Raw genomic sequence first — 24,529 nt, 5'->3', positions numbered from 1 at the left:
ATTAACCGCAGTAGTTATAACGTTCTACCTTTTTTTTTTTTCGAAAAAAAAAAGAGTAAATAAATTATAGTTAATAAAATTAAATTTCTGTCATTTTTGGGATATTTTTTTGCCTCCACTAAAGAAGAGACTTATTTATTTAACAACAATCTAATGAAATATTATTTTATAGATATTCCCTAAAATTGAACTCGAATATTCTCATTCCATCGGCAGTACACTTCCGCCCACATCCTAGCAGCCACTGCTGGTACGGTTCCATCTTCCCAGATCTTATGGAAAACTTCACCTTCATTTCCACGAACGGTCACTTAAACAGTTTTCCTGACACCTTCACTGTGCAAAACTATGGTATCAGATTCACCATGAAACCCATATACACGGATGTTGAAGAAAGACCCTTAGTTGGAGACATCGTGAACGTCACAAACTTCTGCAAATCGTCGAACAAGAAGGATAAATCCACGCAAACGGATATGGATAGAAACTGTTCTGAGATGGCTTCCGATAACCATTTTAAAAGAAACAGCCGCAGAAAGGATGACTTTAACATAAGGTTTACAATAAAAGATAACATCTGGAAATACGAGACTCCAAACAACTTGGAGAATAGACCAACCGTGTCTTCGATGACATACGAACGTCGTCGCAGTCCTGATGAAAACAGCTATGCGGGGAAGGTCAAGAACTATTCTAAAGAATAATATATTATTCGTTTAATTATATTGCAAAAAAGATTTACGAAAGAAATACAAAATTAATTTGATTTTGATAACTACTAAATAACTAATACTAAATAAATATTTTTGTACTAACAGTAATATAGTTTTTAGAAATATTTACTAAAATTTAAGTGTATTTTAAATTGGTTAGAATAGTTTTGTGTAATAAAATATACTTATAATATTTCATATATCAAGAATTATTTTAGTTTACTACTTAATATTTACAATTAACTAACTCAATTGATCACTAATAAATAATTAATACGTTCTTTACTTTATTTTATATTATTATTATTATTATCATTACATTATATTAAAAGTATATTTATTGTTTATTTATTATAAGCTAATAAAGTTCTAAACAATTTGGTATAAAAATATTGAGTTATACTGATGTAAACTTAATGTAAAATTACTGACAATGTAGCAAAAAAGTTGACTCAGTAGTTGAAGAACCTCACCACAAGATTAACAATCAGTACAGCAATAATTAGAAAAGATATGACAAAAAGGCAGAAACGTGGGTTCTATCGGAAATCATGGTCACATCAACGTTGTTCGTTGTCTACAGCTCGAAGAGACTTGCGGATATTTAAAACGATTTATTAAATAGATTCAGATCTCATGTATTTTCAATACTGAAAAGACATTTACAATCTTTATCAACGCACATGTGGTTGTTAATCATCAACCATCAGCTTTTGTTACGATAATCAGTATATGTAAAACCAAATCTAGAAAAGACACATTAAACTATGTTTCTACGAATACTAAATCACGTCTACCGTTATTCGCTTTCAGTAAACTGAAATTCACATTTCATATATAAATATTTGTATATTAATGTGAAATGTAAAAATATATGATCACTTCTCGACTTACAACGCAACTTCAAACATAAGTCAAATGCGTGAGTCAAATTTCTTAATAAAAAATGATATTATGCTTAAATTATTTGCATTATTATTTATCCCCAAAAGTATACAATTTTTATAAAAAATTTAACATTTAACAATATCTGTAACAATGAAATTGACTTCAACAACAATTTAAATCCATAATATTTTTAGGACTTTGATTATAATAAAATACTAATTTACATATTTTCAAGAAAAAATATATTAAAAAAAATTAGTGCGAAAACTTGAATATGTAGTTGAGTTAGGTTTCAGTTAAGTTTAATAATTAAAACCATAAGCAAAATATGACAAAATTTGAATTTATTCATTGATTTTATTTATTATATATATTTATATATTCTATCGCCTCGTCAATATCGATTTCTGTCTTTTAGTTAAATTTCAGCAGCAGCCTGAAATATTCCCAATATGTTCTATTATTGTAAGGAAATGGTGGTGTTTCTTTCTGATTACTACCGAATTCAGTGTGATGATAACTGAGGAGTGATCAGAGATGTCCAAATATGACAAGGCTTGAAGATAATTCCTAGAGATTATTATGCTGATGTCAAGTACATCTGGGACTGTCCATGGTCCAGTATGCTGTCTTCTTTGTTCCAAAATGCTGTTTTTCACCGCTTTCAAAAGTCTTTCTCGAGGTGGTGATTCCAATATTGTTCCCCATCGTTGATGTTTGCCATTATAATAGTCATAACTGTTCGTATGTTGAGCTAAAGCATTGATATTCCATAAAACTATACGAATAGCTCACATATTACATCAGTTTGGACAAGAGAACTAACACAACGTTCAGCATTGTGTATATTTTGACCATGAAGTTGGAAATGTTCCAATCGTGTAATTATGTCTTGTTGAGTGCGGAGAATTTCGTTATTGTTGTTTGTTGGAAATTTTCGTTTCTGTATTTGTTTGTATACGTATACTCTGCATACGGCATATGTTTCTTCCATATATCTCTCTTTGCAGCAATCTGAAGTAAGGTATTTTTTTTCCACAATTCATGCAACGTGGCTTCAGCGAGCCACAGGGCTATGAATATTTTCTTATTACTATATCATTTTTCGTTCCATTTAGTTTGTAAGTTAAAAAGACTGTTCATTGACTCTCCAGTGTCTTCTTTATGGTGGTGTAATTATCGTAGATAATAGATTATTATAGATATCTTTGGAATAATTTTAACTTTGTCTTTTTCAATCATTTTCAGGGCGACTAATAGCCGAATGGTTAAGTCGCCCTACCCTTGATTTCGTGGGCGCCGGTTCGAATCCAGGCCCTTTGTGAGCCCTCTTCGTGCTTGCAGCACAGATGGACAGTCAAATGAATGAGGTTCAGCACATGAACCTTCAACCAAGTCGATGGACAGTGTTAAGGATAGCACCAGATCCACAGTGAAAGGAAATAGTGGAATCGCAGAGCAACAATATACTAGTGAAGTTAACCTACAAGATGACAGCCAACCAACAAATTAAAAATCAAATTATCATAATGGTTACTATCCACCGAGAAAGATTATCCATTTAATGTCAACCGCGATCTTAAATTTACTCAATGTTCACATTGATGAACAAATTGTGAATAAAATTATACGATATAAAGAAAAAATCATTTTCAAAAAGTATTCAGTTTGGCATTAAAATCAATCGCAATAGTTCACTCTTTGATATTTTTAGTACCATTAACGGCGGTGATTTAATTTTTTATCATCCTTGATATTTAAGATTTCATTACTAATTGCTCGATTTTGTTGTCTTCACGGTTGCCTCTATTTTATTTATTCTTATCTTGCTTTGGCTCTCTCTCCCACTTGCTCCTATTACTTTTTTCGGCTTATTAAATTTTTCAGTCGCATTTGAATCGCATTCCGAACCCGTATCGCATGTACATCAGTACTATTTTTGTTTGCCACCTTCGATATTCCTCTTTTCTGTTAGTTGGCTGGAATCCAGACTGACCAGCAGAATGCTGCGAAAATTAATACTAGTATTTCATAACAAGGTGAGTCTTACTGTCTTTTACTTTTTAATAAACAACAAATAAATAAACTATAATATACTATACTGGATAACGATCGAATACACATCCGTTCACATTCACATGCGCGATAGAACTGATCTAATCTAATAAAATTTAGTTTTTTTTTAACCATTTGCTTTCATTCGCGTTTAAAAATACGCTTGAAAACTCATATATTTAATAGATATATCGAAAATCACATAAATGTTAATTATTTTAGGTAGGAAAGTTATGAAAAAATTGTTTAAATTTTATATTTATTTGACAGCCTTAAATGCTATTTGTAATCAAGTCCTTTAAAAAACATAAATGAAATAGTTTTATTTTCAATATTACTTAAATGTCAATTGAAATCTCGACAATCAAAATCCCAACAAACTTAATCCCGACAGTATCAAAATCCCGACAACCATAATTTCGACAGTATCTTTTATTATTTGATACATTCATTCGTTTCACTTATTCATAATAAACATTAACAAATAATATAAAATACAATTAGATTATTAATTGTTGATACTCTCGGGATTTTGTTACTGTAATAGGACCGATTTTTTTTAAGTATTATATTACGGGCAGAACGACCTATGGTCAATAGCCCTTTGTATCAGTTGACTTTTGTTTTTAAATGATAGATATATTTTTTTTATTACTGTATATGTTTTTTTTTCTGAACGACTGATACAATAAACAATATTATTACTAAATTTATTTATTTAATTATAAAAAGTACATTTTATAATAACATTATAATACATCTTTACATTATGCTCATTGTGCATTCCGATGATGGCGTCCTCTATTAGTATTGAAACGAAATATACGATGACAAGTATGTGAAAGGCAAGACGACAAGACCACTTTCGCTCAGGTAGTCAGTAGTAGTGTTTGTATATTAACAGTTATACAACAGCTCAGCTCAGGTTGACTCATTTCCAGATTGCGACAAATTGGTTATCCCGACGACGTGATAGAAAATTACGTGAGTTAAATTATATTATTCACGTTCACGAAGAACCGTGCAAAAAGATGGAGAACAGATATATGCCAACGAAGCTAGAGTTGTTTTTCGACAGTTTAAAACACTTGACGGATAATGAAAAGACTGAAGTCATGATGAGAATGGGCATTCATTACTTGATGATGCTTGAACAAACAATGATGGATAAAGAGGTAGAAGAGAAAAATGAAAAAGTCCAGCATGAGCCTACAAACCCGTTAAAACCGTCGATCGAAGACTCGCTAGAATTACAGAAGCAAGAGATGTATAAACGTTCTACGTCAAAACAGGCAAGACTTCTTCGAAGATTAAGAAAGTCAAAATCGTAGATACCATTGGACATGGAACACGTCGTTCGAACAAACATTAGGTTAAACACTGGAAAGAGTAGAATTTTTATTCCGCATAAATACATGCAATACACACAATACATGCACAAACACTAAATTCACTTTGTCCATTATTATCTTTCAGGTATTCAGCCTTTGTACATTAAACCATGTTTCGACGAATACTAAGTACACATCGATCGATTTCAGGGGACTCAAATCGATAGTTCATACGTTCATAAATATATATAATTTAATGTGAAATGTTCATATAGAATAACTTTTCGATTTCTTAATAAACTTAATTAGTAATAAAATAATATTTATATTGCATCATTATTTACCCAAAAAGTATTCCTTTCTTCAATATAATATAAATAAATACTAACTGGTGTGTAATCATATTGGTCAATCAGGATATTTTTATAAAGTTAGTGTAAAAAAAAATATAGAAATTTAAATTTCTCACAAAATTCTCCAAAAATTTCTGAAATCGACACAATGCATTTTGCCAGTGACAATGAAACTGTAACTCGCCGTGTTTAAATAAAGAACTGAATAGTTACAGATCATTAAATGATCAATACTAATATAATCATCTGTCTAATTAATGTAGCAACACAAATTGAACGTGCAATAAGATGTTTCAGTGGTTTAAGACAGTGATTTTCAACTATTATGTTTTGAGAATATATTAAGTTTAAACACTATAATTTCAGTAGTACTGTGGAATCTTAGTGTTTCTTTTTAATATTAAGTATAAATATTCTTTATTAATTATAATGCTGTTTTAATGTCTAATTAAGATGTTCTTATTAATTATTAACTAATAATTTTATTCTTCTCTTAATTTAATGATAAGGGATTAAGTTTTCTTCTAATTGACAAAAACTATCTGTTTTTACAGGGATACCTTAACTATTAGGCTAAATGGCCAATGTTGCTTTTCAACCCGTGTATTTTGTGAGGGGACGCAATATTCCTAGAAGTCAATGAGCTCTCGCTTCCCTGTATTTTCTTATGAAATTGTTCTGAATGGTGCCAGTGGGCTTAGGACGGCCTTGCACATTAAAAATCGAAAAGGAAACTAGTTTTTACTATGAAACCCAGATTCAAATCCGTTTCTCTACCTAAGTTTTATGAATGAACACTAATATTTTAAACAAGGAAGAGAGTTCAGTCTGTGTTAATGATGTGTAACAGTTTATGGGAATTTTGCATAAGCTATTCAAAATAATATAGTACAGTTAGACCTTGTTTAGCGTTTAGTCGATTATCACCGATTGTACTCTAATATTTACATTTTTAACGAAGATCATATTCGTTTCATAACTTTCAGATGTTAAAATGTTATATTTTTTAAAATATTCATGTTTTTTGCTTTCTTTCATAATACATTTGAATCATATAATTCAAATTGCGATTTACTTAATGACTCCAAACCTAATAAATTGAATAGGAACTGCAGTTAGTGACTTTTTCGTAATACGCTTTGAAGAAAATATTTTTATGCTTCAAAGAAACTAATAAATTACCGTATTTATTTCCATGTTATGATAATATTTTCATTTTTTGACAAACATAGATATTTTTGGTATCCTCATGTCCTCTTTCAAAAAAATATAAATGAAAAAGTTTTATTTTCAATGTTACTGATGTGCCACGTGGAATTCCCAGAGCCGCACTTTGTGGACCTCTGCTTCTGATATTTGCGATTCATACGACAAATACAATCGAACTACGCCTCATTTAAAACGCGCGATTTTTTTTAAATATGATAATTATAATAAAATATATTTTATAACAATCAATATTTCGCATTATAGTACATCTTTACATAACTTTATGCTCATTATGCATTCCGGTAATAGTGCCCTCTATTAGCATTGAAACGAAATATACGATAAGTATAGTGGGGGTTGTAAGAGCAAGTTTATACAAGACAAGCCGAGAAGATCATATTTGCTCAGTTGGTTAGTGCAGTGTTTGTATATTATTAACCGTTATTCTTCAGCCCAGCTTCAACGTATTTCCAGATTGCAACAAATTGGTGTATAGAAAATTACGTGATTTCAATTATATATTTCACGTTCAGAAAGAAGCGTGCAAAAAAGATGAAACCTTTCACTCCATCGGACCCAGAGACTTGGTTTTTGTTTATAGAAAAAACAACTTTCTCATCTATACAAGACTTGACAGATAATGAAAAGTATCAATTAGTCACAGGCTGTTTAAATGAAAAATACATGAAGATGCTTGAACATATAGATTTACCGGATGAAGAAAAATACGTAACAATCAAGCATGAGCTTATAAAACGCTTAAGCCCGACCATTGAAGCGACGCTAGAACTGCTTCAGAAACAAACAATGGGTGAAAGTACTCCGTCAAATTATTTAAGACACCTTGAAAGTTTGGTCAAAATAAGTTTTTTTCCGAAAACAATAGTTGAAGCGATCTGGAGAATAGGACTACCGTCCGACTTGCGTGCTCTTATGGAAAATAGTAGACATAAATCTTTTTATGAACTAGGCAATATTGCTGACAATTTTGCAGACAATATGAAAGTGAATGAGTTAACTGAACAGTTGGAAAAACTCAAAACTAGAATAGAATTTAGAGAAAAAGAAATATCTACACAAAATCTTGCACAAAAGCTGAGGATTAGGTTCAAGACCAGATCACGGTCACGAACACCTTCACGATCTACAAGTCGACGAAGCAAACACTGAAAACACCAGATTTTTTATTCCGTTGAGTAGATAGATGCATATTTCCATGTATATTGAATCCTCAAGAGACAATATTCATCATTAAGAAAGATGTACTCTTTCTTAATCAACAATCAGCAGTTTGCATGTAAAATGTCGTGAGTCAAATTTCTTAATAAAAAATATAATTATATTGCATCATTATTTATTTACCCCCAAAACTATACATTTATTATAAACAAAATAAACATAAATGCCAACTGGTGCTTTAGCATATTGGAAAAAAAAAAAATTTATGATCCTTAAAAAAATACAGAAATTTTAATTTATTCGTAGTTTTTCACACCATTCTTTCGGATTTTGACGAGATATTGTTTTATTTTAAAGTATTTATTAAATACTTTAAAAAAACTTTGTGTTATATTTAAATTTCTAACAAAATTCTCCCCAAATTTGTCTATATTCAACACAATGCATAAGTGCTCTACATTTAATTGAGGCTGTGAATTTGAAGATGCAACTTATCTGTCTGTAATGAATGTAATCAACACAAGTTGCACGTGCACTAAGGTGTTTAATTGCTTTAAATATTGGGCAAAGTTTCTCAGCCGGTTACTTGAGAAGATGTGCCAAGCTAATTTTAAAATATCATTAATTTAATTATTTTTCAAAAGACTATAAAAAAAACTATAATTTCAGTAGTTCTGTCTTTGCGGAATCTTGGTGTTTTTTTAAATATCAAGTACAGACCTCGTTTAGCACTTCCTCGTTTAACGCCGATTCGATATACTTAAACCTTTTTTATCTCTGCCACCTTCTGTGCTAATCGATCACATAAAGGATTTTATTGTTGATCAAATTCGAACCTGTCATTTTTCGTATCAGAGTTTTGTGATACAGACAGCAATTTCACTAAATATATGCTTAAAATTGGTAATTTTTCATCCACGTCCAGATAATTTACATGTGCGAAATGCTGCGAAAATATTAAAAAAAGCCTACAACAATGAAATTAGTGACAGATTCAGTAAACTATTTATATTATTTTTAACTGTAGAGCCTAAAAGAAGAACATAACAAATATAGAAATAAATAATAACGTATGGTGAGTAATACATCGAATAGTCCGGATTCACTATATTTTGGTGAACATTTCAAAACAAACTGTTAAAATTGATCTAAATATAAAAAATATTACAACATTTTTTTAATACGTAAATCATGTCTTGTGTGTTTTTAAAGTCATCGATTACTGTTTAAAAAGTGGTAAAAATAAATTATAGTAAATAAATTGAATTTCTTCAATGTTTCTGTCTAGGGAGATGAAAGTAAAGACACTTGCCAAAGACTAATTATACCTCAGTTACGGGATTAATCAATACAAATTTAATGTAATATTATTTTATAGGTATTCCAAAAATTGGATACAAATAATCTCATCCCTTCAGCCTTGCACTTCCGTCCGCATCCTATGTTAACAAACACTGCTCGTACGGTTCCAACTTGGATTTTATGGAAAACTTTACCTTCATTTCCACGAACGGTCACTCAAACAGTTGTCCTGACACCTCCACTGTGCAAAACTATGGTATTCGGATTCACCATAAAAACATAGTGAACATCACGAACTTCTGCAAATTGTCGACCAAGAAGGATAAGCCACGCAAACGGATTGTTCTGAGTTGAAACAGCCACCGCAGCTGCAGAAATGATAACTTTCACATAAAGTTTACAATAATAGATAATATCTGGAAATATGAGACTCCGGGCAACTCGGAGAATATACCAACAGTATCTTCCATGAAGTATGACCATTGTCGCAGCCCTGAAGTAAACAGTTATGCAGAACAGGTCAAGAATTATTCTAAAGAATAATATACAGGTATGCGTCGACTTACGAACTCCTGGATTTACGAACAAAATTCTATAAACTCTAACATTTTTCAATATTTTTGGAAGATGTGATATCTGTTTTGTTTCCTTTGTCGTTTTTTTATTAAATAATTGTCATGTCTACATTGAAAAGTATTTGTAAGTAAGTATTTTGTTTATTTTAATCTATTTTTAAAATGTATACAGTCAGTAACACGGAATTTAACATATATAAAAGTAAAAACTATGATAAAGTATGGTAAGATAAGTATATTTTGAAATTTTTAAAATTCCCCCGACTTACGAACAAATTCGTCTTACGAACATCCTTTCGGAACGGAACTAGTTCGTAAGTCGGGGGATACCTGTATTATATTATTCGTTTAAATATATTACAAAATATTATTATAAAATAATAAAGTTCTAAACGTCGCATAAAATCTTCTATATAAATAAATGTCTTCACCTTATGTTTTGTTTAATTAAAAAAAATGTGAAAAATATTTTTTTACAGACACAAATTAATACAATCCAATTCATTTTTGCATTTATTTCAATGTAGAAAATTCCAATTAATTATTTAGGACAGGAAAACCTATGGTCAGTAGCCCTTTGTAGCAAATCAATTTGGTTTTAATTTTCTTATTATGTTCCATTGTTGAGTTTTTATTATAGTGGTTTGTTGCAAAAAATATTATTATTATGAAATATTTAGACGCAAGTAACACATCTTCAAAATTAATTGTAACGAGATATAAAAATGTTGTACATATTTTATTTTTCATCATGATGAAAGACCCGACCTGGCTGATTCATACTCGTAGGAGACTCCCGCTCTGGATCATCCACGTCCAACATCAAAACATGATGTCCCGAAAAACAGATGTATGTTTCAACATTAAAGTTATTAATAATTCGTCTCTTCGAGCGCTGCAGTAACTCTGTTTACTTTTCATATTTTCATAAATGATGATAAATGTTATACAAAATGTTTAAAGAAATTGAACAATTTCAATTATTTGAAAGTCTAAATCGTTGCTAAATTGTAAACATATACGAAAATATTGCTTTGCGTTATGTCGTATTAAATTAAATTAAAAAAATTGTGCAAAATATGTATACTTTTTGACAGACATAAATTAATACACGAAATATAAATAGAAATTAATTGGAAAACTCTAATTTAAACGCAACAAATAAAACCTTCAAATTTTCAAAACTGAAATATTTAAACGTCTAAATCGTTGCAAACAAATGTATGCATCACTTTTATAAATAGAGTGAATTCCAATCAGAGTTCCGCAGAGTGCAGAAAAATGGGTCGAATTAAAAACAGAAAATCCACTCTCCATCATATTCCAGGCGCAAAAAATGAATGAAATAAATAAAATGAACCACACACGCAAAAGAAATTACGGCGTAATCCCGTAGAAATAACATCCTGTAATAGAATTCAAATTTATCGTACATGAAGCACTAAAATTTATTAAATTTCCCTGGAACCGCGGCATTTTCCAATAAGAAGATTAACAACAACACGGGCAGCGATAAAAATAGAGAAAGAAGGAAAAAAACCGCTGCGGTGTGTATGAAAATTCAATTCTGTCCTATTATTAACAACGGATATTCCGTGTTCATTTGTTTCCTTGTTTGTCATTTTTGTTTGTTTTGAATTGATTTTTTTTTAGTGAAAACCGAATGGGATTGCGTTGGTGAAATCCATTTTTATGGGCCCACAAATTGCGTTATTTCGCTGGACCGGATCGGATGAATTCATGCTTCGTGATTAAAATTTACGACATTTTAGTTGATTGATTTGACGCCTTCGTCTATTGTTTGGTCTGCATTTAGAAAGGACGTAAAATGGACAGGAAATTGGTTATTAAGTTTAATTGGTAATAATTTCATTAATTTCTAAAGTTTATGTTATAGTTTATTATTAATCAAGCGAGTTTACTGATAGTAAACGTTTTCTAAATCTAACTAAAACATATGTCTTTTTTTAGATTAATTTTAATAATAATAAAATAAATATTATTATTAAAACTATAACAATTAAACATACATACAAAAATAAATACAAATAAAATATAGTCTTGTCCTAACTTCTATTCTAATCCAGGGTTTCCCAAACTTATCTTTTAATTTAGTTTGTATGTCAAAGGTTGAATCTTGATTGAATTTGAAATTAATGTGTTATTGAGTTACATGGATTAGCGTTTTTTTTTTAGTTTAGTGGGTTTTTGCGAGCTTTTTGAGCCATTACGAATCTTGATAGTCAATACTATCCGATGTTGATTCAGTTGAAGTAGTTGTTTGATTCCGTTATCTAGAAATTTGTTAGGTCTAAAAATTTAGGAATTTCTGGCCCCTCAAAGAGTCAACTATCTTACAAAATAAAGCTGTTCTATGAAAATTTCAGTATTTACGAAGTGTTCCGTTGCAGAAAAAGTTTGGGAATTACTGATCTAAATTATCCTAATATATTGATTACCTAAACCACCTGAATTGATCGCAGTTCCCCTTCTCTTTTATCTCTATGTTTGAAGTCATACCTCGAATAACGAATAGTATGTATTCCTCGAAATTTCTTCGTTAAGCGAAACTTCGTTTTCGAAACTTTACAATGACGTAAAGAAAATTAAAAGTTTTTTTTAAGTGTAATTTTAAATTGTGTATAAAATGTTGATAATGTTCTTTTGTTTTACTTCTACCTACATCAAGATCATTGTCACTAAACTATATAACATTTTCAATATCTTTTCGTCGTCATTTTATGTTTCTTCATTGTTACAAACGTTTTCTAAATCTTCTACTAAATCCATTATCTTCTGTATGTAATAATTTTTTACATCATCTTCGTCGACATCTTCAAAACGATTTCTAATTTCTTGTGTGTTTTTTTCTTCTAGTACAACTTTTGGCCATATTTTGTGCCACACTCTATTGTTACTCGCTCCCTTCCAAGACCTATCAATGTCTTACTTTGTGGATGGTTTTCATGATTAACATAACTTAAATTTGGTATATTTTTATGTTAATTGGGGTTTGATGCGGACTTTGTTATGTCGAAACTTCGCTAACAGAGGTACTGTTATTTGAACTATGATTGTATGAGTAAATACAGTATATCCTTAACGATTCAACTAAGATTAGCTTATTTCTGAACATCATATTTATCCAATCTTTTTGCCGCGCGATTGAATACAATTGTTTGTATTATAGTTGTAACGTAATTTTTTTGACCTTAGGTGTCACTGCGCGACCTAATTTTGAAACAAGCGGATTAAAAACATGATGGTGATATATAAAAAGACAGGAAAAAAGTTATAAGAATTAACAAACTTTTGATTAAAGAATTAATTTACCCTATGATTTCCTTTTTGGTGTAGTTGATTTCTTCGTGACGTTAACTTGGTTGAACTTGGATCGTTCTCTGTTGGTAGATCTCTCGTTGTAACGGTTTAACGGCATGAATTGTATCCGCTTCGAAGGAGTTTCCATACACCTATGTAAATCTGCTAATATGTTGAAGTTTGACGCACGTGTACAGAGCTACTTCTTTATGTTGTTGTTAGGTTAGTTAATGGATACAATTCGAATGTCTTTTATTACAACATCATTTAGAATAACAATTACATACAAATATAGTGGTGGGGAACAGGTGTTTGCTTGGAAGTATATCCAACAGATATATTATTGAATATACCAAACAAATTTTAAGAGCGAAGTCAAGTTCATCAAACTGAATATAATTATGAAAAAAACTTTAGGTGGTTTGAGTTAATAATCGTGATACAAAAATTATATCTTAGGACAGTGGCGTTGCTGCACATATCGGCCCCTTCCTCAAGATGTTCGGAGGACAGCTCTTTCTTGTTGTTCTCAGTTTACTTGTTCACTAACACTATTTAGGATTCGGGTAGGGATGCATTAATGTTGTTATAGGCTTTAAGCACCAATTAACTAGATGATGCCTTGGGGCTTCGGGGATTGAACCTGTGGACGGTTAACTTTTGGCACTCTACTAACATTGTTCATTCAAATTCCATTTCAAACATTTTAGATGGTTTGAGTTTAACAAACGTGATACAAAAATAATATCTAATAACAGTGGCGTAGCTACAAATATCGGACCATTCCGCAAGCGTTCGAAGGATGTTCTGTTGTTCTCAGTTTATATGTTCACTAACACTATTTGAGGCTAATACTATTCTATATTAATGTTGTTATGGGCCCTAGTCACCAGTTAAATAGATGATGTATGGGGGCTTCATGGATTGAACCTGTTGACTGTTAACTTTGATCCCTCAACAAATATTGTTCAAATTCTAATTCAAACATTTTTTCACATATAATTAGATGATGACACATTGTAGATTCTTGTTATGTAATAGCTACGTTACTATCTAATGAAGTCTATTTATAACATAAACGTGTAGAAAAAGGTTATAAATTTTACTTAATTATCGAAATAGAATTGTTTTATAGTTAAAAGTAATACTAGAGACAATAACCTTATAATCTAGTTAATAGGAAAACAACATATGCCAATCATTTTACTTTGATTGAAATAAAAAATATACTGTTTGTTTTGACGTATATACAAAGATGTGTTTTATGGTTTAAATAAAAACTGGAGAATATTTCTGCAATAAATCGCGAACGACTGGTTGATAAAATGCACGCAAAAGTATACAAATCGAGGGTTTATTTATCATTTCAGCGAGTGCAAATTTAGCGGAAACTTTCACGTACATCAAGCTTATCTCTCCTGTGACAGTATGAAAACTGTAACTCACATTCTGCTTTGGTCGTGTGCATGTAAATATTGCACGTTCGCAGAGACATCATAAAAAAATGTCAGTTTTCTACCCCATTAAGAACGTGTCCGCGAAAGTTCGTTCCCTTATGCTTGTATTAAAACTATCTAATGAAATTGCATATGCTTATAATGAAATTGCACAAATAACGTAGATGGTGAACAAACATTTTTCTTTTTGTCTTCAGTTTGCAAGATTGACAAGAATTTTCATAAAAGTACCTTGATTAAATCAAGTTTTCTTTGCCGCAGCAGCATTTCCCAGGGGATGCTGAACGATTGGGGGCGAAAGTAGTGCTGATAGAAAGTTTTTTTTTTTATTGGCGGTTAAGCCCTTTTCACTTTTCCCCACTTTCCCTACAGAGTTTAATAGTGTTTGGATCACAATTGCATGTTTACTCTTCCATATAAACTCGGTTTATTTATTCAGACAACTTTAAGTGATAAAGTGACTTGTACTTTGTTATTCAAAATAGTTACGATGTTTGTATGACAAATTTATCTAAAAATATAGATTAACAAATCGATTTCATAATTATTCGCAATGAAACAAAAAGTTTCATCAATGAATCATAAGACTAATAAATAAATAACAAATCCAATTAAATTATATGTAATTACGTAAATTCAATGAATCATAAGTTAATTATGATTCAAATTCAAACCAAATTATGTTTTTCTCTCTTTGTACAATGAAGTACAGACTGCACATTATTTTTAGTCCCGTTTCAAACAGTCCGGAATATTAGCGAAACCAGACTATGTGAGGTATTATACTTCTAGAAAAATAATTTTAAATTCGTAAATTAATTATAATTATTATATGATGAATAATTGAATTGAAAATATGTTATTTTGCATATACACATATCAAATTTCCATATTATTTATACAAGCAATATTCATATTTTGAATATTTTAATGATATTATTTAAAAAACAATGTATAAACATGAAATTGTTGTTTCTGTGTCAATTAATTTATGCGCTTCGACCTAAATATAAAATAAATTTAAGTAAATATTTCTCGTTATTGCGTATTTAAATAATATGTATATTATTTATGAAAACTAATCAGATTAATAACGAATGATTGAAAATTAACTGGTTTAAATTTTCATTATTATTCATTGGACATAATAAATGTGCGTTATTGATTCAATACTTAACTTTATTTTAACCTTAATTTCAATTTACTAATCTATGTTGTATATACTAAATGGTTGGTAAATAAGAAGAAACTACATCTAATGATATCAGGATTAGATAGAAAAGTACCTTTAATGAAATAACTGATGAAGAGAAAGTACTCTGTAGGAAAGAAATAGGAATCTCAATCATTTATATCTTTGTTAAGTTTATACGATTTTTCAGTGTATATAATCTCATGAGGATATACAATTATTAATGACGTAGTAGACAAAAACCATTTTTTTATTTTGACATTATTGTTCATGCTCTATAGACTAGAGGACACTTTAGCAGCATTGCTGGTTCCGCTGCCCTTTGCACACCACCTGGAGAAGTAGCGCAGAGAGGCGAATGACTCAACAAGGCCTACCATGGATGGCCACATAGCGAAGAAGATGTCATCGAAATTGCAGAGGAAGGCGCACTTTATATTTTAATTATTTTATATATGTGCTATGCTTTTACAGCCCAATAAAAAAGTTGTATAGCAGGCGGGCCAGATGTGGCCCGTCTAGAGGTTTTATCCGGCCCGCTGCAGATTGTAAAACAGTAGTATAGTAATATAGTATATCAATGTTAAAGAACCCAGTAATTTAAGGACGTGCTATATTTTTTTTGCGAAAATTGATCCACTCCTAAAAAGTTTACCCACAACTGATTTATCAAATATAACTTTGTATATAAGTTTTAAAAGCATATCTATGAGTACCCCTATCTTCCGTGGAATATTTTCAATATTACGGATTTCTCCATCGTCGGTAAACAAAAAGAAACTACTTCCAGTGAGAAAGGATCAGGTAGAGAAGTACCGTAAGTACTGATGAAGAAAGAACATCAATTTTTAGAAAGGATAGAAGGGACTTCCATCACTTATAACATTATTACTATATTTCAATGATTATAATCTCATTAAGACATTACATTTTCAATGATGTAATAGACAAAAACTAAATATTTCATACTCTACAAAATATAAGATCAACTTTGCATATAAGTTTGAGAATCATGTTGATGTTTAAAATATTCAAGTATCTTCCGTGGAATATTTCCTATATAAAGGATTTTCCATCGTCGGTAAACGAAAGGAAACTATTTCCAGTGATAAAGGATCAGGTATAGAAGTACCGTTAATCTCTTCCCTTGAGAAAAAAAAACTGATGAAGAAAGAATCTATTTGTAGACAGGATGGGAGGAACTTCTATCACTTAAAATATGCCAAATAAATGTATCATTCCATGATCAGAGACGAACTGTTAACTTTATACTAACAATGCTCGGGGCACTCCATTAATATTATGTGGGTCTTCGATTAACAATATTTAGGAGCCTTGAATAACAGTCTTTGAGTTTATACACAAGTTTGGATTAATTATGTTTATTTTTTTGACCGCCTCTAATTGAACGAGGCTGTGGACTGTAATCCCTGCCTAAATCCGCCTCTATCAATATTTAATTCAGTATTAATTAATGTGTGTTTTTAGAATCAAGCATTAAATGTAGAACGTTTTTACAGTAATTCTCGATGTCTTCAACAATAGTTGAATTAAATTGAATTATTATTTGGTATTATTTTATATTTTTTATTGGTTTCATAGCTATTCTTGTTATGCAACTTCACTTACAATAATGTTAATTTATTTGCTGTTATAGAATATTTAATAGTATAAGCTATATGAATTCCAATAGGATTTTTCAAATTATTTTCATTGGTTGCTATATTTATACGTAATCATGGGACAATACAACTAATAGTATAATGGGAAAAAATGAGCGACACCTTTGAGCTACGTTCCGAAAGAACTTTGGAGTTTGAACTTAATTATAATTAATTGGAAATTACATAACTATAATATGTTTTTCCGAAAAATTTGTTGTTTAGCTTATCTTATCTTTAAGAATACGAGAGAAAAAGTATAGAATCTTTCTAGAATATGCATGTTTTTCGCCTTGTAACAGGTCAGCCTTCTGGTCAACAATTACGTAAACTTGAGCAAATTGTTAGATCATCTGTGTTAGATGATTCGCGTATGGTGGTGGATTGGATGAATTGCTGGAATTTCTTAGAATATTCTTAGGAATCAGGAGTTTTTTTTGGTGCGCTGGCGCGACATTGATCCGTTAGACGATTAGATATCCTGCAGATAGATGGTGCAATGTCGACATTCACTGTTTTATCACACGTGTTGCCAGCCTGTTCGAAAAAATCTATCCTAAGCTCTAGTGTCAGAGGTTTAGCGGCTCAGTTTAGTGGGAAACTTAGGAGAATGTCCATGTACGGAATCATCGAGAGGGGTTCCCTCAACACCACCGATTACAGGGTGTACATCAGTAAGTCTGCCAGTCACCAACTTCATTCAACTTTTCGTTAACACTGACTCTTCTGCAGCTGATGGAAATGGACCCATCTCACCCCTTCATGACATCCCACTGGTGGCTGATGCCACCAGGAAGATCTACAATATGGTTGTGGAGGTGCCCCGGTGGACCAATGCTAAAATGGAGGTGAGATTCTGCACCCCAACCATATGCATGCAAATTCAGCTGCTTGACCTTTCACTATCTCCACCTAAAAGGCCATGACTTTAACTTCACCACATTTTCTCACTTCCCTCATTCCAATGCAAATTCTAAATGCAATGCTTATATTTAGATCACAATGAAGGAGACCATGAATCCCATTAAGCAGGATGTTAAGAAAGGCAAAGTCAGGTTCGTTGCCAACTGTTTCCCTCACCACGGATACATCTGGAATTATGGAGCACTCCCACAGACCTGGGAGAACCCAGAGCATTTGGATGATGGCACTGGCTGCAAAGGCGACAATGATCCAATCGATGTTATTGAAATTGGTTACAGGGTGGCCAAACGTGGGGAGGTTCTTAAAGTGAAGGTCCTTGGAACCATTGCCCTCATCGATGAAGGTATGTGAATGATATATTATTTGCAATGATTACATTATTTGACTCACCTTTTATATTGAATTTCTTAATTAATATGATGAACATGATTTCAAACATTATTCTAATAAGAATATATGGGAATCTTTGGTACAAATATAATTAAAACCTTTTTATATAATTAGTGAAAATAACTACAATATAAATATATATTTCTTGTTAGAAGCACAAAGGGTAACCTAGATAAAAATGATTTAAGTACATATGAATACAGATGCATTAGCAATCAGTACTTTTTTCTCTATGTTGAAGTCAACGTTATTAATAGTTATTTATTTAACACGTAAGTTGGCTTTATTTGCCCATTGAAGCGATAACGCACTGAATTTAAATTGTAATTTCCGGAATTTGCATTAATTAAATATTCGATTCTCATTAAAATTTTACATGGGGAAAGTGTTTACTTTATTAATTAATGTTTGCTCATTGAACGCTCAAGAATTACTTTAAATTCATTCAATAAATAAAATGGAAATATATAATTATTAATGAACTCTTAGAAAACTTAGTGCTTAATGAGTAAAAAAGATACTAAAAATAGTTTTTTTTGGTATAAGTGAACAATTTTAGATAACAAACGGCATATGTACACTTCGTTAAAGTAATCAGCAATTTGTTCATGTCGTTCGTGTTTTATATGACTTATAAAATTTGCAAATGTATAGGACAGGAAAGCCTTATAAACTATATGTCCTTGATCATAATTTACATGCATAAATAATTGATAAAGTTTATATTCACAGCTACGAACTACGATTTTTTTCAGCTTACAATTGAAGTTATCAGTAACATTGTTTTTAATGTACAAAAAATTATAAGTCATTATTATTATATAATTCAGAGATTTCGAGAAATTTGAAAATTTATTTATATAAAAACATGACACATTTGGTTATTATTACTTAAATTATATATGATACAAATAGTAAAGCTATTAATAGATGATTATTTAAACTAAAACGCACGTAGATTCGTATATACAGGAAAAACCTTATAAACTTTTGTTATTTGTTTTTTTTTTGAAGAATAATAAGATCGTAAATTTAGTAAAGAAATAATAATATATAATTGCGTAACAACTTTAGAATTGAGCAATTAGAAAATCTACAATAGTTTTCCATTAAAATGATTACATTAAACGTGTTTTATTTATCGATAACATTATAATTAACTATTTATATTTTTACTACTTCAATAACATTTTGCGTTGAGAAAATTTATGAAAATAAATAGATTTAATTAATAAATATATTTGGAGAATTTGAAGTACCATTAAACAGAAGAGATTAGAAATGAATCACGTTTTAAATCCGGTTATGATCATCAATTGATGATAACAGATAATCCTGAGTGAAAAGTGCGATGCCAGATTTCGAGGGAAAGTGATAAACTTTGAAAGATCCGAGTGCTTATGCAACGCGTTTAATAGTAGATTTCTAGTAAGCTGCCGTTCAGGAAATGTTAAGTGAAAGTAATTTTTTTTATTGGGACAAGGTGAGATCCTCGAGGAACTAATTTCGCAACAGCTTACAGACAAAGACTAGCTTTTAACATACGCATATTTAAACGATTTATATTATAATATATGTGGATAATTAAAGTTATTTAAACGACTAGAAAGGCTTAACAAAGACATGTAACTTGCATTCTGCTTTTTTTATTACTGACCTATTTCTGCTACCTTTCGGAGATTATCGAACTTAGAGTGATACACTATTATAAGGATTTCGTGACTCTTGATATAGTTTTCTAATGGATATAACTCAGGTTCGTGTTCGTTATTTAAGTTGATGACTATAGTGAATCAATTAAGTTTAATAGTCAAAATAAGGAGAAGCAATTAAGACTAATATTACATAAAAGATTCAGCTTAATATTAAAAAAAAATAGATGTGATGACTATTCTGTGAGCTTCTACTTCCTAAATAACCACGTAATCAGGCCCTTTGTATTTTTGTATATGCTAAGTGACCTATACATTTAAATGAAGGTCAGATGCAATGACATAATACAATTGATTGTGTCTACTGGGGGGAATATTCAAGTGGTGCAAAAATAGATTCGACTTTTTGTATATTATCATCTGTTTAACCTACATTGATTATTAAAGTTTACTAATTGATACTTGACAAAACATAATTACATATTCTCAAATCGTAATTCTTATAAATAATCCCAGAAATATACTTAAGTGTACATTATATATCAGAAAATGAATCCTAAATGCAAAATATTGAGACAGTTCGAATAATATTCATATTTTCGTTTACTTGAGTAAATTTAGGATATATATATATACATATATAATTACATGTAAACAAACATGAGGTATAGATTTGACACTAGTTTATGGATAAATTTACTATTTGCTATGTGATTATGGTAAAGGAAATGCGAATGTAAATAATGATAGGAACTTGTTTTGTATGTATTTTGTTGCAATTCTCTTGTTTGTTACTTTAGGTGAGACCGATTGGAAATTGATCGCTATCGATGTAAACGATCCGTTGGCCGATCAATTGAACGACATTCCCGATGTTGAGAAGCATTTCCCGGGTCTCCTGAAGGCCTCCGTCGAATGGTTCAAAATCTACAAGATCCCAGACAACAAACCAGAAAACCAATTCGCTTTCAACGGCGAAGCCAAACCGGCTGCATTTGCCAACAACATCGTCGAAGAGGTAATCTTTTTTTTAATATTATTTAAGTTGGAAATTCATTTTTGATTTATTCAAATGCGAATTTTTTGGAAAGGTACTTGTTTTTTCTTGTTTATATTCTATTATATTATAAAACCTTTATTATATCAATAACTAAGAACAATTTTAAATAATAATTGATTGTTTATGTACATGGAAATCTAAGAAATACTAATAATAATAATTAAAAATAAACATTTTCATACAATAATAAAATAAAAAGTTAACTGCTGCAAAGCACTATTGACCTTTAGATCATTCTCATTTATGAAACAAATTTCTATCAACATTTTTATATTTTAAAATCAACATATTTGCTTTTTTTGTTATTCTGAAAATACTATTAAATTATCTAGAATATAATCTAATCAAATGATATATAAATATTGAAAACTAAATTTTAAAAATGAAAGAATTTTTAAAGAAAAATACAGTTTTTCAGTATAATTTGTCTAATAAATGAATCAAAATGATATATTCTCATAATATTTTTTTAATTATATTAAAGTATATTTGATGTTACATAAATTTTGAGTCGATAATCAGTTGAGTAAGAAAATCTTCTTGTCATAAAACTTCCATTAAAAATATTTAATTTATTTTCATATTAATACGTCTTATTTTAATTCATTTATGGTATAAATGAGTTCGTATATTATAATTCGCAAAAAATTCGCATCATTTTCATTAAAACAATGAATTTATCATGTTTGAGAAGATTATTTGCTTAAATTCGTTAAATAAATATTTAAAATTATTTTACCATGACTTGAGTTTCTCTATATTTTAATGCAAAGAACAACTAACGTAGTTCTATTAAGATTACAAGTTTCGTTTAATTCATTAAACAAATATTTACAACTTTTCGATTCAAATTATTCACAATTTAATATATTTCAATTTGACGTATTTATGTAAATTTTCTTTTAGCTACTAATTGTTTACGTTTTATACTAGAGTATACAATTATTATAATAATTGGTTTGAAGACAAATTTGTTTTTAATTGATGCAAACATACTGAAAAACATAATTCATTTGTAGTAATAAACGTTTATCATAATAAAGTCCATCATTATTTGCTTAATAACAAATGAAATTTTATTTTATATTCTATGTTGTTAATGAAAACTTGTTTTGTTTTTAGGTGCACAAATTCTGGAAGATGCTTGTCAACAAGGAGGTCGATGCCAAAGGCATCGCATGGTACGTGCTCATCTTCTAACCAAATTGCATATACCGATGAGTATTGATTAAATGTTTATTTTTAGTGCAAACACCACCGTCGACGGAAGCGCATTCAAAATTTCCGCCAGCGAAGCCAGTGACGTAGTCAACAAATCGCCGCCCCCAGCGCCGGCCGCTGAAATCGATCCAATCGGTAAGAGCATTATATTTTAACCAATACTTTAGTGGTACAAAACGGATTTTCCTTTTTCGCAGTCGGTAAAGTGCATTTCATCAATGCGATTGATAACCCTCAGAGATTGAACAGTCATTTGTGAATTGTAAATATAAATTATATTATTATGGGGAAATATGTATCTGTCCTTTTTGATCTTCCTACAGAAAACCTTGGCTTCAGTGGAGCTGATTTTTTCCCATGAGTAGATTTGGATATGGATGATTGCATTCTATTTACAGTTATTGATTGGAAAGATTCAAGAACAATACAATATATTTAAGAGTTTATGCAATAAGTATAGAATCAAGTTTTTTTTTGACAATTTATATTTTCGGTTTCAATCTCGAAACTTTCCAATCTCTTCGTTTTTATGGTTGTTTTTTTGAATAAATAAGCTATTTTCTCATATAGCTACAAAGTTTCCTAAGAAGTTACATAATAGTAGAAGTGGGCTAATATTTTCTCCAAAAACTAAACAAAACATCAACTTAAAAGCGTTTTTTTATGATATATATTATGATATATTCAATTTTTAAATCTCCTTTTTTCTGTTTAGTTTAATTGCACTTAACAATAAGATTTTTTTTTAAATCTGTATGATTTCCACTAGTAGAATAAAACGTAAACTTCTTAAATTTCGTCTTCATTTTCAATGAATGAACTTGTGAATGGTAATTCCAAGCTTCGTTTTTACAAAATTCAAATTGAATTTTAGTTCACAAATTCGTATACTTTGAACTACTCTTTGATTATTCTATAGTATAATATCATTTTTATGTTAAATACAAACATATGAAATCTATAATATTCATTTGAAACTTTCTATAGATTTTACGTTCCATAAAATTACTTCAATAAACGAAATTTTGCAATAATACAAAGTCAAGTGATATTTTACAAATATTAGTCTAAAATTTATTGTTTCTCCTTTTTTCTGGATAATTTACTGTACTGGATTACTTAACTGTAACATTTTTTCTAAAGGTGGATCCTTTTTCAATAAAAGAATAAAACGTTTTCACTATCATTTCAACTCCTTTTTAGATTACTTTGTTTCTTAACATTTATTCAGCAGTAACTTCTTAAATTTCGTTTTCATTTTCAGCGTTTGCATAAAAACAAAACAACAATTTAAAAGCGTTTTCTTATGATATATTATTCAATTTTTAAATCTACAATCGTATTTATAATACCTCTATCAATCTATTTTGTAATCGGAAATTTGTCTCGTATATTTTTATAGTTTTTGTCTTTAAAAATTGTGAAAATAAATTCCCTTTTTAGTTTAATCTTTATTATATAACAAAAAAAATAGAAATTTATAAAACTAATATAAAAATTACAATTCATCATCATTTTGTAAATGTTTTCATGAATGTTTATTTTGTTTCAGTCGACAAATGGCACTACGTCCACCTGAAGTAAACTGCTTTACCACTTGGAACATCTTTCTTTCTAAAAGAATCTACTTAAGTTCTAATCTAATATTTGTTTTCTACTATTTTTTTTTGTTATTAAACAGTCACCACCATTCACGGTTGCAATATGAATTTCCGCATTTAATATTTATCACTAATTTATGTTTTTTTAAAAGAAACTAGACCACTGCAGTTTGTAAATATATGTTTTAAGTAAATGCACATGTCTTTCATTACCTTGCAGTTCTTCAATATGCGGATTTTTGTGTTTGCACTTTTTGAATGCGCAAATTGAAAATAAATGAAAATTATTATATAATTATATTGGTATGACTTTTCCTACATTTGTCAATGAAGTTACATCATATTGTTTGAACTAAATTAAAAGAGATTTTTTAAATACAAGTTTCTGTTGATAACTAAAACCTTTTTATTAAATTAAAGTTAAAAATAATATTAATGGATTTTC

General features: G+C 29.9%; 3 protein-coding genes across 7 annotated transcripts in view; 2 read left to right on the top strand and 1 right to left on the bottom strand.

The window, feature by feature from the left end:
• Window positions 1-13,194, bottom strand: part of LOC108568863 — a 64,164-nt gene extending 50,970 nt beyond the window's left edge. Inside the window, exon 1 of one of the 2 annotated variants that reach the window (XM_017930210.1) lies at window positions 12,939-13,194. The gene's annotated coding sequence lies outside the window, so the exon portion shown is untranslated. The remainder of the gene's footprint in view (window positions 1-12,938) is intronic. The other variant, XM_017930209.1, reaches the window with a different exon arrangement.
• On the top strand, window positions 3,400-5,215 carry LOC108568861. 4 transcript variants are annotated; one of them, XR_001891314.1, is made up of 3 exons: window positions 3,400-3,640; window positions 4,465-4,529; window positions 4,598-5,215. XR_001891314.1 is itself a non-coding variant. In XM_017930206.1 (2 exons), the coding sequence occupies exons 1-2, from the start codon at window positions 3,605-3,607 to the stop codon at window positions 4,985-4,987; spliced, it is 426 nt and encodes a 141-aa protein (XP_017785695.1). In that variant the 5' UTR covers window positions 3,405-3,604; the 3' UTR covers window positions 4,988-5,215. The 4 variants fall into 4 exon arrangements, 2 of the variants coding, with proteins under 2 accessions (XP_017785695.1, XP_017785696.1); XR_001891313.1 differs by having other exon boundaries at window positions 4,582-5,215; XM_017930206.1 differs by lacking the exon at window positions 4,465-4,529 and having other exon boundaries at window positions 3,405-3,640.
• Window positions 13,195-17,604: 4,410 nt separating the features above from the next.
• Window positions 17,605-24,192, top strand: LOC108568829 (inorganic pyrophosphatase). The gene is made up of 7 exons (XM_017930130.1): window positions 17,605-17,910; window positions 17,969-18,084; window positions 18,233-18,503; window positions 21,003-21,220; window positions 22,385-22,443; window positions 22,509-22,618; window positions 24,036-24,192. Exons 1-7 carry the CDS (start codon window positions 17,736-17,738, stop codon window positions 24,065-24,067), a joined length of 981 nt encoding a protein of 326 aa, XP_017785619.1. The 5' UTR covers window positions 17,605-17,735; the 3' UTR covers window positions 24,068-24,192.
• The last annotated feature ends 337 nt before the right edge of the window (window positions 24,193-24,529 follow it).

The sequence above is a fragment of the Nicrophorus vespilloides genome, unplaced genomic scaffold, assembly GCF_001412225.1.
Source record: "Nicrophorus vespilloides isolate i.1.1-1 unplaced genomic scaffold, Nicve_v1.0, whole genome shotgun sequence".
Classification (NCBI taxonomy): domain Eukaryota; kingdom Metazoa; phylum Arthropoda; class Insecta; order Coleoptera; family Silphidae; genus Nicrophorus; species Nicrophorus vespilloides.
Note: the sequence above shows the minus strand (reverse complement) of the source record. Positions and strands in the feature narration are given on the sequence as shown.

Bases quoted from the DNA above. Each gene is read 5' to 3' on its own strand.
- LOC108568861 (XM_017930206.1), top strand. From the start codon at position 3,605: ATGCTGCGAAAATTAATACTAGTATTTCATAACAAG. The intron at 3,641-4,597 runs GTGAGTCTTACT...ACTCATTTCCAG, and splicing joins TACTAGTATTTCATAACAAG to ATTGCGACAAATTGGTTATC.
- LOC108568829 (XM_017930130.1), top strand. From the start codon at position 17,736: ATGTCGACATTCACTGTTTTATCACACGTGTTGCCAGCCTGTTCGAAA. The intron at 18,504-21,002 runs GTATGTGAATGA...TTGTTACTTTAG, and splicing joins CATTGCCCTCATCGATGAAG to GTGAGACCGATTGGAAATTG. The intron at 21,221-22,384 runs GTAATCTTTTTT...TTTTGTTTTTAG, and splicing joins CCAACAACATCGTCGAAGAG to GTGCACAAATTCTGGAAGAT.